Here is a 16,645-nt window from a genome sequence, read left to right on the forward strand (position 1 = left end):
AGTAGGTGGAAAAAGGAAAGAGGAGAATTCTGGGAAGCAGAAGGCTGAGATAGAGAGACACTGCCAGCCACTGCCATGACAAGAAGCATGTGAAGACACTGGTAAGCCACCAGCCACGTGGCAAAGTATAGATTTATGGAAATGGATTAATTTAAGATATAAGAATAGTTAGCAAGAAGCCTGACTCGGCCATACAGTTTGTAAGCAATATAAGTCTCTGTGTTTACTTGGTTGGGTCTGAGCGGCTGTGGGACTGGCAGGTGACAAAGAGTTGTCCTGACTGTGGGCAAGGCAGGAAAACTCTAGCTACAGGAGATGCTAGGTTCTGTGAGTTTGTGGTGAGTCTTTGTACTTGACCAGCAGATGATTGTGACAAGCAGATGAACGGACGTTGTCCCATTCATTCATCTCAGTTTGTGGCTGGAAGGTCTGATGCTTATCATTGCTTCTCCCTTGTCCTGCTCCTCATACTTTGAGGCAGTTCCACCTACCTGCATTTCATGGGCAACCTGACTGTATGTGGTGTTTGTGTGTGTAGGAAGTAATAGCCTGATAGTTTTCTTGGCTCCTCCCTATAATTTGAGACAGTGAAAACTGTATTTCATGGGCATTCTGAGTATATATGGTGTATGTGTGTATGTGTGTTGGTATGTGTGTGTGTGTGTGTGTGTACACGTTCGTGCGTGCGTTCGTGCATGCATGCATGTGCATGTGCATGTGCGTGTGTGCGTGTGTGCGTGTGTGTGTGTGTGTGTGTGTGTGTGTGTGTGTGTGTGTGTTAGAGGGCAGGAGGGTGTGTGTGTATACTCCTGTGTTTCTAGGGTCTGTGGCAGGGTCTGAGGATTTGCCATTTTCACATTTTCCAGGGGATTCCAGTGATGATGCCAGAGAGCTCCACTTTGAGTAGCTCCGGTCTTGGCCACTGTTCTCACTTTGGTGGAACATTGGCATCCCCTGTGGAGTTTATAACGCCTTCCTGAAGTTGGGACTCCTCCCTGGAACTACTCAACGTATGCTCTGGGCCTCTGTGTATAAGGAGGAGTACCCAGACATGATAATTCCTGTTATAAAGACAGGAAAATGTCACCATAGGTTTCTGGTGGCACCAGATATGTGGCACAGATTCCTGGGGTCTTCTTGGAGAGATCATCTATAGCTCCAAGTCCACTGAGGGTGGTCATGCAGTCCTGGATAACTCCTTCTTCTTCTGGCCTGGGGACATGATAGGAAGTTTAATAAGCACCAGGAGGTCCCTGTGTATAAGTGCCAGGCTGTGGCTTCCATGACACTGAGGAATCCAGAGCATAGCCTGATTCCATATGATCCTTGTGGCCTGTGTTCATGGGGTCCTTTTCTCCTGGGGCCATGCCCTACCACAGGCTGAATTCTTTTTGGATGCTGAAAAAGGAGCATAAGCAAATGATGTCGGACTTGCAGAAAATGCCCATGGAGATCAGTGACGGTGTGAACAAGGTCAAACAGCTGATTGAGGAGAATGTATCCTACAGGTATATGCCTGATTTATCTTGGGAGAGACTGATTCTGCCATCTTTCTCTTTGACTAAAAGTGAGAGTTCTGGTTCTTGCCTGTCTGCCTCTTAGCAAGCAGCCTGACATGTGGTCCTTGGCCTTGTGCATCTTGGACTCAGTTTAGCTAAGTGTGAAAAGACACTGTTCCCCTCCAAGCAATGTCCTGCCAGCTTCCGGAGCCCCTGGATAAAAACAAATGATTTTCACCATGAAGGGAGTGTCAGGTATCCTAGTACCTCTGGGGATCTGACCAGGGCTTCACAGAGCTGGTTTCCATGGGAGCCAAGGACAGAATTGATTCTGGTTGGGGCATCTTCCCTCATGCTGAGAGTGTTTGCCCTCTACCTGCTGGTGTTTTCCCAATATCATGAACAGGTAAGCACAGGTTTGGGTTGCACCCTGTTCTCAGGGGGACAGTACCCCTTTTGGAATCAGGGTTTTCAGAAGTGCTTTGAATCTTTGTGGAATTTGGTAACTCTCTGGATTTGGCCTGTATCTAAGTGATGCTGGCTTGGCTAATGAGAACTCTATTTGTGGGCTGTCTGGGAGTCTGGGACTTTTCAGTGCTGGTGGCACTTGGAGGTAGGAATGGCAAAGTAGGCTGGCTGATGCTCACCATGTTTTGATGTTTGTTCAGTTACCTCCACAGCCAGGTCCTCCGAGATTGTACTCAGCTGAAGGAGAACGTATATTTGTTGAGACTGAAGAACAGACTGCTGTGGAAGGAGTGGATTGAACTGCAAGAGTCCTGTGAGGAGCTGAATAGGCTCTTGAAGGAGGCTCATGAGATGATCTGTGACCCTTCTGCTGAGCAGCAGCAGGTAAGCTGAGGCAGCGGGGGCAGGTGCCCATCTGTCCAACCATGAACATAGAGACACCCATAGAGACTCCAACCTACATACCATCCAATTGTTTATTTCTGTGATCACTCCCAAGTCTTTCTGGCGAGTTAGCCTCTTTCAAGAATCTGAATAATTGTCAATCAAAACCTCCTGCTCTGCCAGAAGCTGCAGTACATTCAGAGAGCTGGGTCAGTAACATATCACACACATACATGTCATTATGATCAGAGGGCTGCTATGCAGGGAGGTACTTTGGCAACAACACAAAGCTTTCATTGATGATGTCAGTGGCCTGTGGCTCATTTGCTTTGCAAGGGTCATGTGAGATCACAGGTAGGAAGCAGCCTTTAAGGACTAGATCCCAGTGCCAGTGCCAAGTGAGTGGTTCTCATTGTCAACGTTTTGGGTGGCATGTGGTCTTCTCCTTAATTCCTGCATCCCAATGTGTTCTCTTCCTTTTGCCAAGCTCTTGGTTCATAGTGACAGATGCCTGAGTAGCACCTTCTCAGTCCTTTTTCTTGTTATGGTACTTGACTGGTCTCCCATCCTGGAGCTTCCAGTCTGGAGATGACTGGATGACCATAGATGTGGGAAGACTTTGACAGGCTGAGGGTTGGAATGACAGATTTGTATCTGCAAGAAAATATTTTTTCCAATCCCCTCAACATAGTCCGACTAAGCTGTGTGATCCAGCTCTGCTAGGAATTTTCTAGGCCCCCAAGGGATGGATAGCTGTGTTTGGGTTCTGAGTTGAAACACCTGATGTGCATATTTTAAATTCAACTGTTCATTCAGCATTATGTACTCTTCACTTTTTTCTGCTCACTTCCTATTTCTGTGCTCTGTGTGTGACCTATGCAGTCGTGTATAAATGTGTACATTGGTTGGTGTGTTCAGAGACTACATAATGAAATTCCGTGTTGTCATCTGTTGCTCACTCCCTTGTTCCCTTGGTTGCACTGGAATTTACAAGGATAATTGCTTCCCATATTAACTCTCTGACTTACTGTGAGTCTCAGGTCAGATCCATTCCAGGAGAACTTCAGAAGAATAAAGCCCACATCTGAAAGAAACCTTTCCTCAATACACTGTGACTTCTGCTGTGGTGAAAGAGTAGCATCAACCATCCCTCTCCCTTTCAAGCCTTGCAGAGATACACTCTCCGTGAGAGGCATGTGGCTTTTGCTGCAGATACCATCCACCCAGACAAATGTGAAGTTTCTACGTAACACTGCTTAGTTGGTGTATCACAGGTATATCTTATCCCATCTCCATCCCCAGGCGGGTCTTAAAATCTGCATTTCATGTGATGGGCCTACTCTGCATTGTCATCTCTAAATGAGAGGTGACATAACTGCTCTAACTCTGACTTAAGAGATGCTGAGCGATGATCCTGAACCCGGGAGCACTCTGCTTGAATGCCTGGCATCCCAAGTAATCTCCCACGCCTACCTCATGGTCCTGTCCCTACAATTCTCCAGAAATATCTCTCTTCGATTAGGTGTAATCCAGTCCAACTAATACACTAGAGAGGCTGGAAGGACAAAAGTCAAGTGCAGGGGCTGGAGAGATCACTCATCCTTTAAGAGGATGTGTAGCTCTCCCAGAGGACCCAGATTTCAGCTAACAATCTTCTGTGACTCCAGTTCCATGTGGAATCCATTGCCCTTTCTGGCAAACTGATTGCTTGTGGTGCATAGAAAACAGGCAAAATACCCATATTCATAAATTCAAGTAAATGAATCTCAAAAAATTCCATGCAAAATGAATGGTCAAGGCAACAGCACATTAAAAAGACCACATCTCAGTACGTCTTAGAGGGTTACTACCCCTGCATTGCCACTGTCACTGGTGCTGTATTTCAGGAAGAGAAAGGCAGACGCTATAGGTTTCCTCATTTCTTCTATACTCCTGTAACATATGTTCTCACTTCCTGAGATGCATTAGAAAACATAGGTGTATTTCTGAAAAATCTGGTATCAATGATCATGTCACAAACATGTGTGTATCTATTCTCTGTTTTTTGAAGTAGCTAGACATGTGAAGTCAGGTGTTTAATATGGATCTTTTTCCATCATGAAGTGGATATTCATGGAGTAGGCCATGCGATTCACACCCAAGATACCATCTTGGTTTGTAACCCTGTATAGCTGAGAACTCACAATGTAGCCTAAGCTTCCTGGGCATTGTAGAGATCCACCCCTGTCTGTTGAGTTCTAATGTTACAGGAGTGTGACACCACACCTGACTACAAAGTTACTTTCAGAATGAAGAGAATGTACCAGGTTTAGCTGTCCCCTATGGGAGAACTTACCCTGTTGGAGGAGGGCAGGAGGAGTGGGGGGAATGTGGTAGGCAGGAGAGGGAGGAGCAATGAGAGGTGGATATGTGGTTGGTAAGTAACTTCAATAAAAAATTTAAAGGAAAGTATGAAGAGTTGGAAGTAATTTTTTATTTGTGAAATTACAGAAATTTGACTGAATAGGGAGGGCCTTAAAGGGGTGCTTAGTATATCCAGTGTATAGATTTAGCAAAATATAAAATCAAAGAAAGAAGAAAGAACAAAAAAAAATAAAAAAACAGCAAAACAAAACAAAGAACAACAAAAACTAAATTCATGAAAACCCCAAAACAAACCAAAACTATTTACATAAGGAGTTTTTTCTTCATGCAGATGTCCTACGCTCTGTGGCTGGCTTTGGACACAAGTTGAAAGAGAACCCTGAACTGAAATAACTTCCTCAAGACAAGTTCAGTCATGCCACTTTGGGGCTTCTAGGTTAAGTCCTTGCCAAAGTTGATCTTATGCCATGTTGCCACTATATGATTCTGTCTGCCAACATGTGTCTGTGTGCCCATTCAAGAGTAAAAAATGACACAGGGAGCATCTCTTACCAAAAGACATAAAAGCTCATGGTGACATCCTTCCTAAATCATCTCTCAGAACAATTCTCTTCACTATCACATGTGCATGAAATTGAGTAGGTCCAGCACTGTACTGGAGTGAGAATATGCTTCCCTTGTGTGTTCTGTCTGGATAGCAGCATGACATCAACACAGTCTCCGTTGACATATCTCCCTCCACATATGAAGGGCTCAGCTCAGCCAGCTACCAAAAGTTTGTAGCAATAAACTTTCAGAGTAACTATGAGTGGAATCATATTGTCTCTCCTTGTTGTTGTGGCCCTCACTGGGAACACTTGCTGGTAGATGTCAGCTTTTTCTGCATAATTCTTGGTGTTTACTTTTTTGAATCTCATGCATCTTATTGATGGTTTCTTTATTCCATAACTAGTGGGTCAACAGACACATGGATGAGATTATGGATAGACGACCTGCAGGGCAGATGATATTTGCCTCACTGGTGGATTTCACAACTTGTAGTACATATCTTGTTCTGAGGAGGCCTTGATCATAGAGTGGAGAATGTCAGTGTTTCTAGTTGACTATGGATTCCTTCAGCCTCCTCAGTTCTCATAAAGGGTGCTGTGAAAGAAGAAAAGGCAATCAGTTCTAAAAACGCCCTTGCTGGGTCACTAGGTAGATAAATTCAGGGCCTATTCACACATAGGAAACCATAATCAAGGAAGAACTCCACCCACAAATGCCATGTTGCTGGGGATGGGATGTCATGGTGGCTCACTTACTTATGACACTTAGTGCTCCTGCTGCAGCAGCTCTGTGGTCAGGAGGCTCTCATCCTGAGCTGTGGATTGTTCCAGCTCATGTTGGAGTTTTTCTGACCTAGAGGAGGAAGTTAGTAAGGGCAGAGTCCTGGTGGGGATCCACCATGTCACCAGTCATTCAGTGATATCACAAAAACTAAATTGGGCTGGACAGTCAACACTGATCTTTGGCAGCAGTCACTGTATATACCCCGAAGGAATAAGTGTCACACAATAGCTGGGCCTTGAATTATTTTCTGCCCTTAACAAGTATCAGATGTTGGTATGAGTATTGTATGTACTGTGCTCTAATGAGAAAGAACTCAGGTTTTTCCTACAGTATAGAGACACCATTTAAACGAAAGGAGTAGCATATTAAAGTCATGTATAATCACACAGTAGAGATACACAGACCGTTCATGATGAGTTTCTCATCAACTACCTCATTGTTTTCTTGTCCAATTTCTGTTTATTTCTTTCTAGGCAGGGTTACAATATGCATCTCTGGCTGACTTGATCCATATACTAGGATGGCTACAAGAGTCCAGAGATTTCCTGCCTGTGCTCCAAAAGAGTTTGAATTAAAGACATGCACCATCACATACACCTGTCCTTATTCCTGATTTTAATTGATTTTATTTTATTTTCCTCTCCATGTTATACAATGCTCTCACAGGTTTGATAGAGAAAACCTTAAAATTCCAAGCTGTGTTCCTTCTTGTTGTTTTTAGAGGGATTACATGAGCAAGGGTGGTAAAGATCGTGGTGGGGAAATCTACAGAAACAACTGAACCAAGCCCAAATGAACTCAGGAAATTTAGACTGACAGTTGTGATCCTCTGCATATGGGGAACTGTTGTGACCCTCTGCATATGGGGGACAGTTGTGACCCTCTGCATATGGGGGACAGTTGTGGAGCTGGTTGTGTTTGAGGGGCCCCTGGCAGTGTGATCAGGATCCATTCCTGGTGCATGAGCTCTCTTTCTGGATCCCATTACCTCTTGTCGGACAACTTGCTCTTGATTGATAAAGTGGCGAGAGGCTTGGTCTTGCCTCAACAGAATGTATCAGGCTTAACTGTCCTACCATGGGAGAATTTACCCTGCTGGAGGAGGGGATGAAGGGTCAGGGAAGAAGGTGAGTGGGGATTGGGAGGAGGGAAGAAAGGGGGATCTGTGGTTGGTATGTAAAATGAATAAAAAATAATTTTAAAAAGACCACCTCATTTTTATACATAGACTTAATACAACTTTGAAAACTAGACAGCTGAATAAGGTCATGTAAAAAGATCAGGCCTCCTGCCCAGAAGGCACCTTGCACCCAGGTAATACACAAGATGGAGCCTGTCATGCTAAAGTAGTATTTCTTGACCATGTGTCTGAGAACATAGTCACTGCATGGTCTCTGGCAATAAACAAAAAGAGCTGTGTTATCCTTAGGCCTATATCTGGGAATCTACATCTGGTACTCTAGAGGAGTCTGTTATACAACACTCAGTGAAGGTTCGGAAAAATACTCAACAGACACATCTACCTAGGTTCATCCTGCCAATGACTAAACTTATTATATACCCAGTACACTTTACATGGGAAATGCTCAAACAATGAAGACAGCCATTGTTACATCAAATAGTTACAAGGGTGTGAATCTCATTTTACTGGTGTTAATCCTGTATAAAAATGTAGTTTCAGTCAGATATGGTGAGGCACACCTTTAAATCCCATCACTTGGGAGGCATAAGCAGGCAGATCTCTGAGTTCAAGGAAAGCCTGCTGAGAACATACCAGAGAGATCAGAAGGGAGGGATGGGACACAAGTCTACAGACCCAGGGAGTATCAAACATAATGTTTGCTGGATAGAAGTTCTTGTTGATAGGACCAGCATAATACTCTGAGTTCTGAGTTGGTCTACCCATGCTTGGAGAAGGGAGTCTTGCTGATAAGCAAAAGCCAACAAAGGACAGAGAGCCCTGGTACAGGGGACCCAATTGGCTCCATACCCCAACTTCTGCCTGGGTCTCATCTGAGAAACAGTCAAATGATGCTGCAGCTTTATTGCCAGGTTTTTCTGCTGTGTGACCAGCTCCCTCTGCTTCAGCAAGCTCTGGAGTCTCTCTTCCATTCTTTGTTGGTCCTGTTCATGACAAGATTGTGTCCTTATTGGAGGGTTGAGTATAGTATAAACAATACATTCTCACACTAGTGCAAGCACACACAGAGAATCCCAAGAGCTTGCTGGTCAGTCAATCTCATGAAATTTCCATCTCCTGGTCACATGAGAAAGCCTGCTTCAAGTTCATAAGACAGAGACTGACAAAGAGAGAAACCCAGTCGTCTCCTCTAGCTGTCATCCACATGCAATATGCATGGCACTCCCACATGCCTCCATTACACACACACACACACACACACACACACACCAGAGAGTGAGAGAGAATTAGAGAAAGAGGTAAGACGAAAACAACAAAGTGATTGAGGAGCAGTTATCTTTAGAATAAGCACACCAGCCTTTAGAAATTCCCAAAATTCAGCTTTCCATTTTTGGGTACTAAAATGGCCTAGGGGAGCACACTGCTTGTTCAGTCTAAGTGGAGATGGATAGAGAATGTTTTACTCATAAACTCAAGTCTGTGTACAGCAATCCTCCCATCATAATGACATGTAGCTGTGTGATGAGTGATTGATCTGTTTCTCCCCATTGACTACAGGTTCAAGAGGAGTATCAGGGATTACATGTCAATGACAAAGATTCTCAGAGGAGACTCACTTCCCAGAAATACTAATGCACAGATACAGAATGAACAATTTTATGTCATGAAGTGGGTGGATGGATAAGAAAAGTGATGAGATAGAGCACAGGTGTCTGGATGGGTAGATTTGGCAAGGATACATATGAAAATGATGCTGGACACAACTGTGACTCAGCTGCCTGTCCCTACCTCCTGTTGCTGGTTCTGGAGGTCACTGCTATCTTCTTGATCATTATTGAGCACTTGCAAGTCACCCAAGTGTTGCTTCAGCAGGACCCAATCCTCCAGTAGGTTCTCCTTCTCTTGCCTCAGCATATCCAATTTCTTTTTGAGCTGACTCTGCTCCATCAGGAGCCGGCTCTGCAGATCACTGGAAACACACTCCAAATAGTAAGACCATGTCAGCCACCTCTGGTCACCCACATCACTATGCCTCAACAACCCAGCCCTATTCTAGGTTCACAGGAAGATGTAAACAAGAACCTTCAACGGCAATGACAGTGGCACTCAAGGCAAAAAGCAGAGAACAGTTATTTCCTGCATGAATCAAACTATTTCTGAACCCCGCCCCCAATAACAGAAATTCATGCACTTCCATAAACTAGAGGAGTACTCCACCTGTCCTAATCATTCCACTGTCATGAGGAAACACCAGCAGGTAATGTGTAAGTACACTTGGGGAAGGAGGAGACCCAGAGGGTGCATAGATCCCATAGCAGTCAGCTGCTGCCTGACAACCCTCTTGTGATGCCAATTGCTCTTCTGAACCAGTGGTTCTCCGTATGTGGGTTGTGAACACTTTGGGATCTAAGGAGCCTTTCACAAGGGATACATATTAGATGTCCTATGTAGATATTTACATTAAAATTATTAACAGTAGCAAAATAAACTTAAGACAATGCTACAAAATAATTGTATGGTTTGGGGTCATCAAAACAATAAAGCAATGTATTAAAGTATCCCAGCATTAGGAAGGTTAATAACCACTGATCTGGAGGCTACTGAATGACAATATGGTGCTTGGAAGAGCTAATAGTCTCTTTAAACCTTAGCAAAACAGAGTAAAGAGGCATAAGTCCAAAGGCTGCTTGCTAATGCTGCTGGCTATGAAGCAGAAAAACCAGAAGTAGATCTACAGACCCTGCAGTTCAGAGACAAAGAAAATTGTTGTTGGCTATTGTACAACTGTTGGGATAGGATCCCTGGCAAGATAAGCACTTACCAAAGGAAGACTTTCTCTTTGGTCAGCTCACTGAGCTTCTGTGAGGCCTCCCAATTCTCATTCTTGAAATTCTGCAGGTCTGACATGACCTGCTGATGTTCCATCTTGAGCTTTTCATAGAAAGGATTTGGCCTGTGGTAGGGCCTGGACTCAGAAGCAAAGAATTCTATGAATACAGGCCTCAAGGATCACATGAATTCAGTGTATGTTCTATATTACTGGATTTAATGAGATGCCACAGCCTGGCTCCTATGTACTGGGACCTCTGGCTGCTTATTACATTTGCTCTTCTGGTCCCAGGCCAGCAGAGGCAGGGTGTTAAGAGGGATGAAGCTGGGACTGAATGAACTCCCTCAGGAGTCCTGCACAGCTTGGTATGGAGTTCCCACGAGTCTATCACAGGTCTGGGCCCACCAGAAACTGTGATGTTTCTGCTGTCTTCAAATAAGAGATTCTCATTCCAGGGTGCCTATATTGACATGGAGGCTAAAATCACATCATGAACATTTCTGAGGTTGGGATACAATATCATGATAGCTTCATAAATTCCCCCAGGGCATTCCTAGTTGGCACCAAGGTGAACAGACTGGCAAAGGGCTATGCTGCTCAAAATGGGGCTCCGAGTCCACAACAGAGAGCACACCTAGATACTGAGATAAGCAACTCTTCACGGTCAACCACAGACCCCTGATTGCAGGGTGAAGAGGAACACATATGCACAAACACAGACAAGATAGAGGAATGAGAAAGAGAGAGACATAGAGACAGAGACAGTATCAGGGAGGAGAGGGAGGGAGGGAGGGAGAGAGAGAGAGAGAGAGAGAGAGAGAGAGAGAGAGAGAGAGAGGAGAGAGAGAGAGAGAGAGAAACTGAGAGAGAGAAACTGAGAGAGAGAAACTGAGAGAGGGAAAGGTGATAAAATGCTTTTATTGAGATGACAAATTAATGCATGCAATTGTGTCATCTTAGAGAGGACCAAGAGCAGCAGACATCAGTACCAAGCCTTGCTGCCACATATTAGGATGTGGTACAAAAGCCCTCCAGCTTCTACTAGAAGCATCCAGCACACAATGTCTTTCCTGGCAAGTAAAATAAACAGCATTCTCACACTAGCCACCACTTTACAGGATCTCTCCAAATGCATGCTGGGAACTCACACACTACTGCCTCTATCCCTGAGTCATGTTATTCCGGCCATACACAGGCTGTGGTTTTCATTTGGAGGAAGCAGAACTGTCTATGTCCCCATCTCATCCTGCCCAGGTTTGCTTCAGGGAAGCATTTAGAGAAATGGTGTTGGGCAAAGGGACACCCTGAAGGTGCACCCAACCTCCCAGAAGCCCATTTCTTAGACAAAATAAACTAAGGGTGAAATTGTGGAACTGAGACAGTCACCATGGAGTTTGAAACAGTAACCACCTGTTGTCCAAGGATCCTTCGGTTACTAATATGAGGCGATCTCTCAGATCATTCCGTTGGGTGGTCATCACCTGGAGCTGAGTGGTCAGGCTCTCCACCTTGTGCTTCACCTGCCTCTTTGAGAGCCTGGTTGGAGTGGGTGGTGGTTCCTTGGAGGCCCCTGTGGGTAGATGAATGAACACAAGTGAACATGCTTTGTGAAGAGACATAGAGAACAGGTCACCCTGAGACCTGAGAAGGTGTTTGAGAAAGGATGTAAGCAAGCAATTAAGTGATGCCCCAAAGAATTTTGCCATGGATTGAGATGCCCCCACTGGGCATCTTAGGTCTCCCATCTCTGTGTCTGGAGATAGGTGTTTCAGCCAGCTGGTTTCCTCTGATCCTTTAGCACATGCTTTAAGTAACTAAGGAGAGAGCCTCCTCAGGCTTATTAACAGCTCTGGACTCTGCATTCAACTTGGATGCAGGGTTCACTAGTCTGTGGCTTTCAAATGCAAGATAAAATTGACACAGTCCACAAGCACTCAGGTCATTAAAAATGCAAAAATATCCTGACAGGTCACTCTAAGCACATGGCAAAAATGGAGAATCCACACAGGGGCAGAACATGGTCACCATCCTCACCAAGATGCCTCAGTGACAAAGGAGGGTGCATAGAGCTGGTGGGCTGTAAATAAATGAAGACACTGAGGTTGAAGTACATTGATGACCTGCTTTTTGCTGGGCACAGTTCACTTGAACATCCTACCCTAATGCTGGCCTTATTGTTCCCTCTCAACCCCTACCCTCCTGTAGGATTGAAAGGCAAGAGCTCCCAGCACAACAGCTTTGGCCTTACTCGCTCCTGATTTCTGGGACAGACAAATTACTCTTCTGGAATCCTTGAATTTCAGGAGCCATGACAAGCAGGGAAGTCCAGTTGGTTCCCAGAGACTCCTACCTCCTGTGTCCCATTACTGGAAGATTCAGCTCAAGCCCATGTCCTGCAGGAACATCACAATTTCCTGCCCACAACTTACTGTACCATCTTCTGGACCATTTCTTTCTTGTTGTTTTAAATGGAGGCTGAAGGCCAGATTGTGTCTGCCTCTCTTTGGTCTCTTTTCCTTCTCCTTTCTCTCTACCCAATAGACTTCTGAGTCTTCCCAACATGTTCATGGCTGAACTTTAAGGGCACTGAACCAACTGTCCAAGGGCAGTTGGTGTTGCTACAACACAGGTGACATCAGATAACATTCTAAAGTCTCCAGGATACAATAGAATGTCCAGGCATGAGACACCCCTGATGTCATGAGGAACTGACATTGCCTCCCTGCTAACCAGATTTCCTCATAACTCTCCAGAAGTCAGGTTTCCCATTCCAGGAATCTCTCTTGGGTCTCAAGAGAAATGCTTCAGTACCCTTTTTTTCCCATAGCCAGAGATTGCTCTCTGATTGTTTGGAAATGCCTCAGTACTTCCATGTGGGAACGAAAGTGAGTGTTCATCTCCTATTAAAGTATATGTCCAGAAGGTAACAGTATTATAGATATTTATGTGAGGTATGACTCTCCACAAGTATCTGCATCTCCTTATTATCAAGAAATGATAGACTTAATGATAATGGAAAGGACACTTTTAAACAACTTCCCAGTATGGACCCTACAGAAATTACTGCCAGTAGATAATATGCAGCTTAGTTTATTTAAATTGATGACCACTGGCAGATTGCATTAGCATGTTACATGGGATCTATAGATAATCACTACCCAGTACATCAGCTTTTTAGAGTTTCTGAAAATGATCAATGAGTATGACCCAAAATTATATCTAAAAGTCCTGCAGAGTTTGCTCTTAGTGATTTTACAGATTGTTCTTTAAAAAGACAAGGACCATATATTTTATACACAAATTCTTCACACTCCTCAAAATGGTTAGTACCTTCCCCTGACTGTACAGCTCAACAGTCAAAACATTATATTCCATTAGATTTATTAGACATTGCTCAGTAATAGGTTACTTTTAACTCATATCATGTATATATTTGCACATGAAGGATCGAGTTATACTAAAAATGGAAACTGTAGTTGTTTATAGCATTCTTCCCATTTTTTGTCTTTTCCTCTACACAAGCCTCTACCTTCTTTATGATGTTATTCATAAGGCTGTTTTATTCTGCTTCTTCCAATTTTTGATGTTCAGGTCTAGATGTTGGAGGCAGGCTAGGTTCTGGTGATGCTGTATTGCTCTTCATTTTGTTGTGTGTACTTCTGCCTTGATGTCTGCCCATCTCCTTGTGGTACATTTTTGGTCTTATCAGCACACTTGGTTCAGAAAGAGCTGACAGATTCAGGAAGTCTCTCTCTCTTGTCCAGATGGGAGCTCTCTTGTCCAAATGGGAATTTCGGGGCAGGATGGAAGCTCTTACCTAGACGGGAAGTCTGGGGCAGGATGGGAGCTCTTGTCCAGACAGGGGGAGGGACTTAGTACTTCCTCAACTGAATGTGCCAGGCTCTGCTTACTCCCCATGGGAGGAGCTCTGACACTTTTGGAGGAGGGTGGATCAAGGGTAAACCTGGAGGAGAAGCAGAAGGAGGGATGAGACAGGGATCTATGGTTGGCATGTAAAGGAATAAAAAAATGTCTTTAGAAAAAGGCGTAAAAAAAGAAAAGCCAGACAAAAAAGATTCAGGAGCAGGAAGATGCTGGAGTGTTCAGTGTTACGTTCCTGAGGGTCAGGGACAGAAAACTCCAAGTTCAAGTAAGAGATGAAACAGCAGCCAGATCTATCTGTGTCAGGAGACACTGGCAGGTACTGTGAGTGGAACTGGAGGCAAGTGGGTTCTTGGTGAGGAACAGCAGTCTGACTTCTGTATGGATGAATTCCTCTAACAACAGGCCAAGGCAATGGGCTTCCCTCACATTTGCCAGCTCTGATGATTGTATTTGTATAACACTGCTTTCCATGTAAGTAGAAATGTGATCCAACTGTATAAATGATTGTGATACTGAGAAATGCCTGACTATGCCCTTGAGTATAAACCCATCACAATAAAATATGTTCATCATGAATGTCAGCCCAAAAGAGAATTTGTTTTTTAAGTCAAACAAGATTATCCATTTTCAATACATGTCATAGTCTTACTTATTCTTTTCTCCTTTCTCCTTAATAACAGAATCCTAGCTGTGAGTATGCCCATTGTGTATTTGTAGAGTGGGTTCATTTACCTTGTGCTACAGCAGTAGTAACAACAGCTGTAAAGGCATGCAGCAGAAGCAGCTGTAGCAGAGCCTGGAGCCTCTGGAGAGGAAGCAGAAGCATGAGAAGCAGAAACAGCAGAAGCAGTAGCAACAGCAACAGATGTGGAAGTGGAAACAGTCAGAAGCAACAGTTGAAGTGTTTCTGTGACCAGAGTACTCTAGAGTGTCCTCTGGTTCCTGGAGTCAGTACTTACTCTCTTCTTGAGCCTTTAAGGACAATTTGAGATGTGTTATTTTTCATAAAAAGGGAATGTTACACTGTCATTCATTTTATCACTTGTCAATGCCATGGTCTCCATTTTCGTCCACAAATATCTGTGTATTCCTTTCAATGTTATCATTATAGACCACTAACATTTTTTAACCTCTGCTTCATTTCTGCTTGAGTAAAAGACCCATGGTTTCATAAATCTCAAATCAGATATAACCAACTGGTCTTAAAAAATCTGCACTTTGTTACCTAACACATTCATTTCCAACATGATGGGAAGAGGTAAACATAAAAGGTCAAAATGTTTCTTCTCCAGTCTGCACGACCTGGTTGTTTAACAGCCAGATGGAGAGAATGTGACAATGAAGGGCTTCTAGAAGGAAAGGAACCTCTCCCTTCTCCACTCCATTAATCCTTTCCCATAGCCTTTCACAATTGCCCATTGGGATCCTGGGATAGCATGAGTGAAGGTGAACTCAAAATGCATGAACAAAGTGTGCCACCAGCTGCTGAGCTGCAAGTATGGATTCTGCAGATGTCTTCTGGTTTCTCAATCCTTTTCCATGACAGTGAAACCTGTGAGATGTAGAGTAATGGCCTGCTCCAGCAAGATAGTCTACTTTGAGTAGGAATATTGTGAACAAAGCCTCAAGAAATCGTTCAAAGCTCTGAAATGGTGCTACCCATCCATTTATGTCACAAAACAGTTGAAAAATTTCCACAAGGCTGACTCACATAGGTTATTCAAAGACCCATTCTACCTGCTAAATTGAAGAGGTGTGTTCTCAGGTCTTAGAGAGATCACTTGGTGTTTAAGATTCCTTGAATTCGGTTCCTGACACCCAGCAGGGGCTCAAATCTGTCTAAAACTCCAGTCCTAGGGGATCCAGTTTTTCTTCTGTCCTCCGTGAATACTAGGCTTGCACAGGGTGCACAGACATACATACAGGAAAATCATTCACACACAAGCATGCATAACAGTAAAATCAAGTGGGAGTTTTACAAACTGACTCAATGCTACTTGATAGATGAACCGTCTCCTCTGCTCTTACATAATGTCTCTAGATTTTTGTCAGTCTTCACAACTTAGTCAACGTCAGAATTCAGGGTCCTATTTTGGCATCAAATACCAAATTTGCTCATTTTATATGCTACCTAAAGTTTAAAACAATTACAAAACTTGCCTAAATAATATAGCCTAAAATGGTTATAAAAACAAAAATATAAGACAGATTATTCCTAAAATAAACACATGGAAGTGTATATACTTGTTAAAAGTACTTAAAGTGGTCGTGGTGACTGATCTCAAAGGTCCTACTTAGAGATGAACTTAAACCACCATGGACATGTGAATTTGATGGGAGATTTGTCAACCTTAGATACATTTTTATAGTTTTCCGAGTCATTATTTCTTCTTCATTATGCAATTTATCATAAGACAAGAAAAAGGAAGCCCCTATATTTATAACAGTTCTTGCATCTCCCTCTAGTATTTAGACAGGAGAGACCACAGTACAGACCTCTAGTTACTTCACCATTCCATACACCAGTTGGAAAACAGAAACAACGAAGTCAATCAAGAAATATTTTCCTCAACTCTTGTGTGGAGGTCCATGCCTTTAATATTAGCACTAGCAAGCTAGAGGCAGGTCAAATTTGAGAGTTCAAGGACAACCTATACTACATAGCAAATTCCAGACTACTTAGGGCTATATAAGAAAAGGATATTTCAAAAACAAAGAAATCTATATCTAGACATAATTTCT

General features: G+C 43.5%; 2 protein-coding genes across 3 annotated transcripts in view; one reads left to right on the forward strand and one right to left on the reverse strand.

Moving 5' to 3' along the window:
- The first annotated feature begins 1,033 nt into the window (after positions 1 to 1,033).
- On the forward strand, positions 1,034 to 5,165 carry LOC143267227 (disks large homolog 5-like). Its single transcript, XM_076544255.1, has 4 exons — positions 1,034 to 1,508; positions 2,168 to 2,749; positions 3,392 to 3,625; positions 5,047 to 5,165. The coding sequence occupies exons 1-2, from the start codon at positions 1,342 to 1,344 to the stop codon at positions 2,358 to 2,360; spliced, it is 360 nt and encodes a 119-aa protein (XP_076400370.1). The 5' UTR covers positions 1,034 to 1,341; the 3' UTR covers positions 2,361 to 2,749; positions 3,392 to 3,625; positions 5,047 to 5,165.
- The window catches only part of LOC121826443 (disks large homolog 5-like), a 63,197-nt gene continuing 51,356 nt past the window's right edge, over positions 4,805 to 16,645 (reverse strand). Inside the window, exons 1-7 of one of the 2 annotated variants that reach the window (XM_076544236.1) lie at positions 12,448 to 12,833; positions 11,429 to 11,588; positions 10,010 to 10,153; positions 8,977 to 9,157; positions 8,038 to 8,171; positions 6,020 to 6,116; positions 4,805 to 5,858 (exon numbers count right to left, since the gene is read on the reverse strand). In XM_076544236.1, the coding sequence (XP_076400351.1) occupies positions 6,029 to 6,116; positions 8,038 to 8,171; positions 8,977 to 9,157; positions 10,010 to 10,153; positions 11,429 to 11,588; positions 12,448 to 12,586 (846 nt within the window). In that variant the 5' untranslated portion in view covers positions 12,587 to 12,833 and the 3' untranslated portion in view covers positions 4,805 to 5,858; positions 6,020 to 6,028. Of the gene's footprint in view, positions 5,859 to 6,019; positions 6,117 to 8,037; positions 8,172 to 8,976; positions 9,158 to 10,009; positions 10,154 to 11,262; positions 11,589 to 12,447; positions 12,834 to 16,645 lie in introns of those variants that run through there. The other variant, XR_013042158.1, reaches the window with a different exon arrangement.

The sequence above is a fragment of the Peromyscus maniculatus genome, chromosome 9, assembly GCF_049852395.1.
Source record: "Peromyscus maniculatus bairdii isolate BWxNUB_F1_BW_parent chromosome 9, HU_Pman_BW_mat_3.1, whole genome shotgun sequence".
NCBI classification, from domain to species: domain Eukaryota; kingdom Metazoa; phylum Chordata; class Mammalia; order Rodentia; family Cricetidae; genus Peromyscus; species Peromyscus maniculatus.

What these genes read in the sequence shown, in the direction of transcription:
- LOC143267227 (XM_076544255.1), top strand. Translation starts at nt 1,342, where the DNA reads ATGGGGTCCTTTTCTCCTGGGGCCATGCCCTACCACAGGCTGAATTCT. An exon ending in GAGGAGAATGTATCCTACAG is followed by an intron (nt 1,509 to 2,167) that starts GTATATGCCTGA and finishes ATGTTTGTTCAG; the next exon opens with TTACCTCCACAGCCAGGTCC.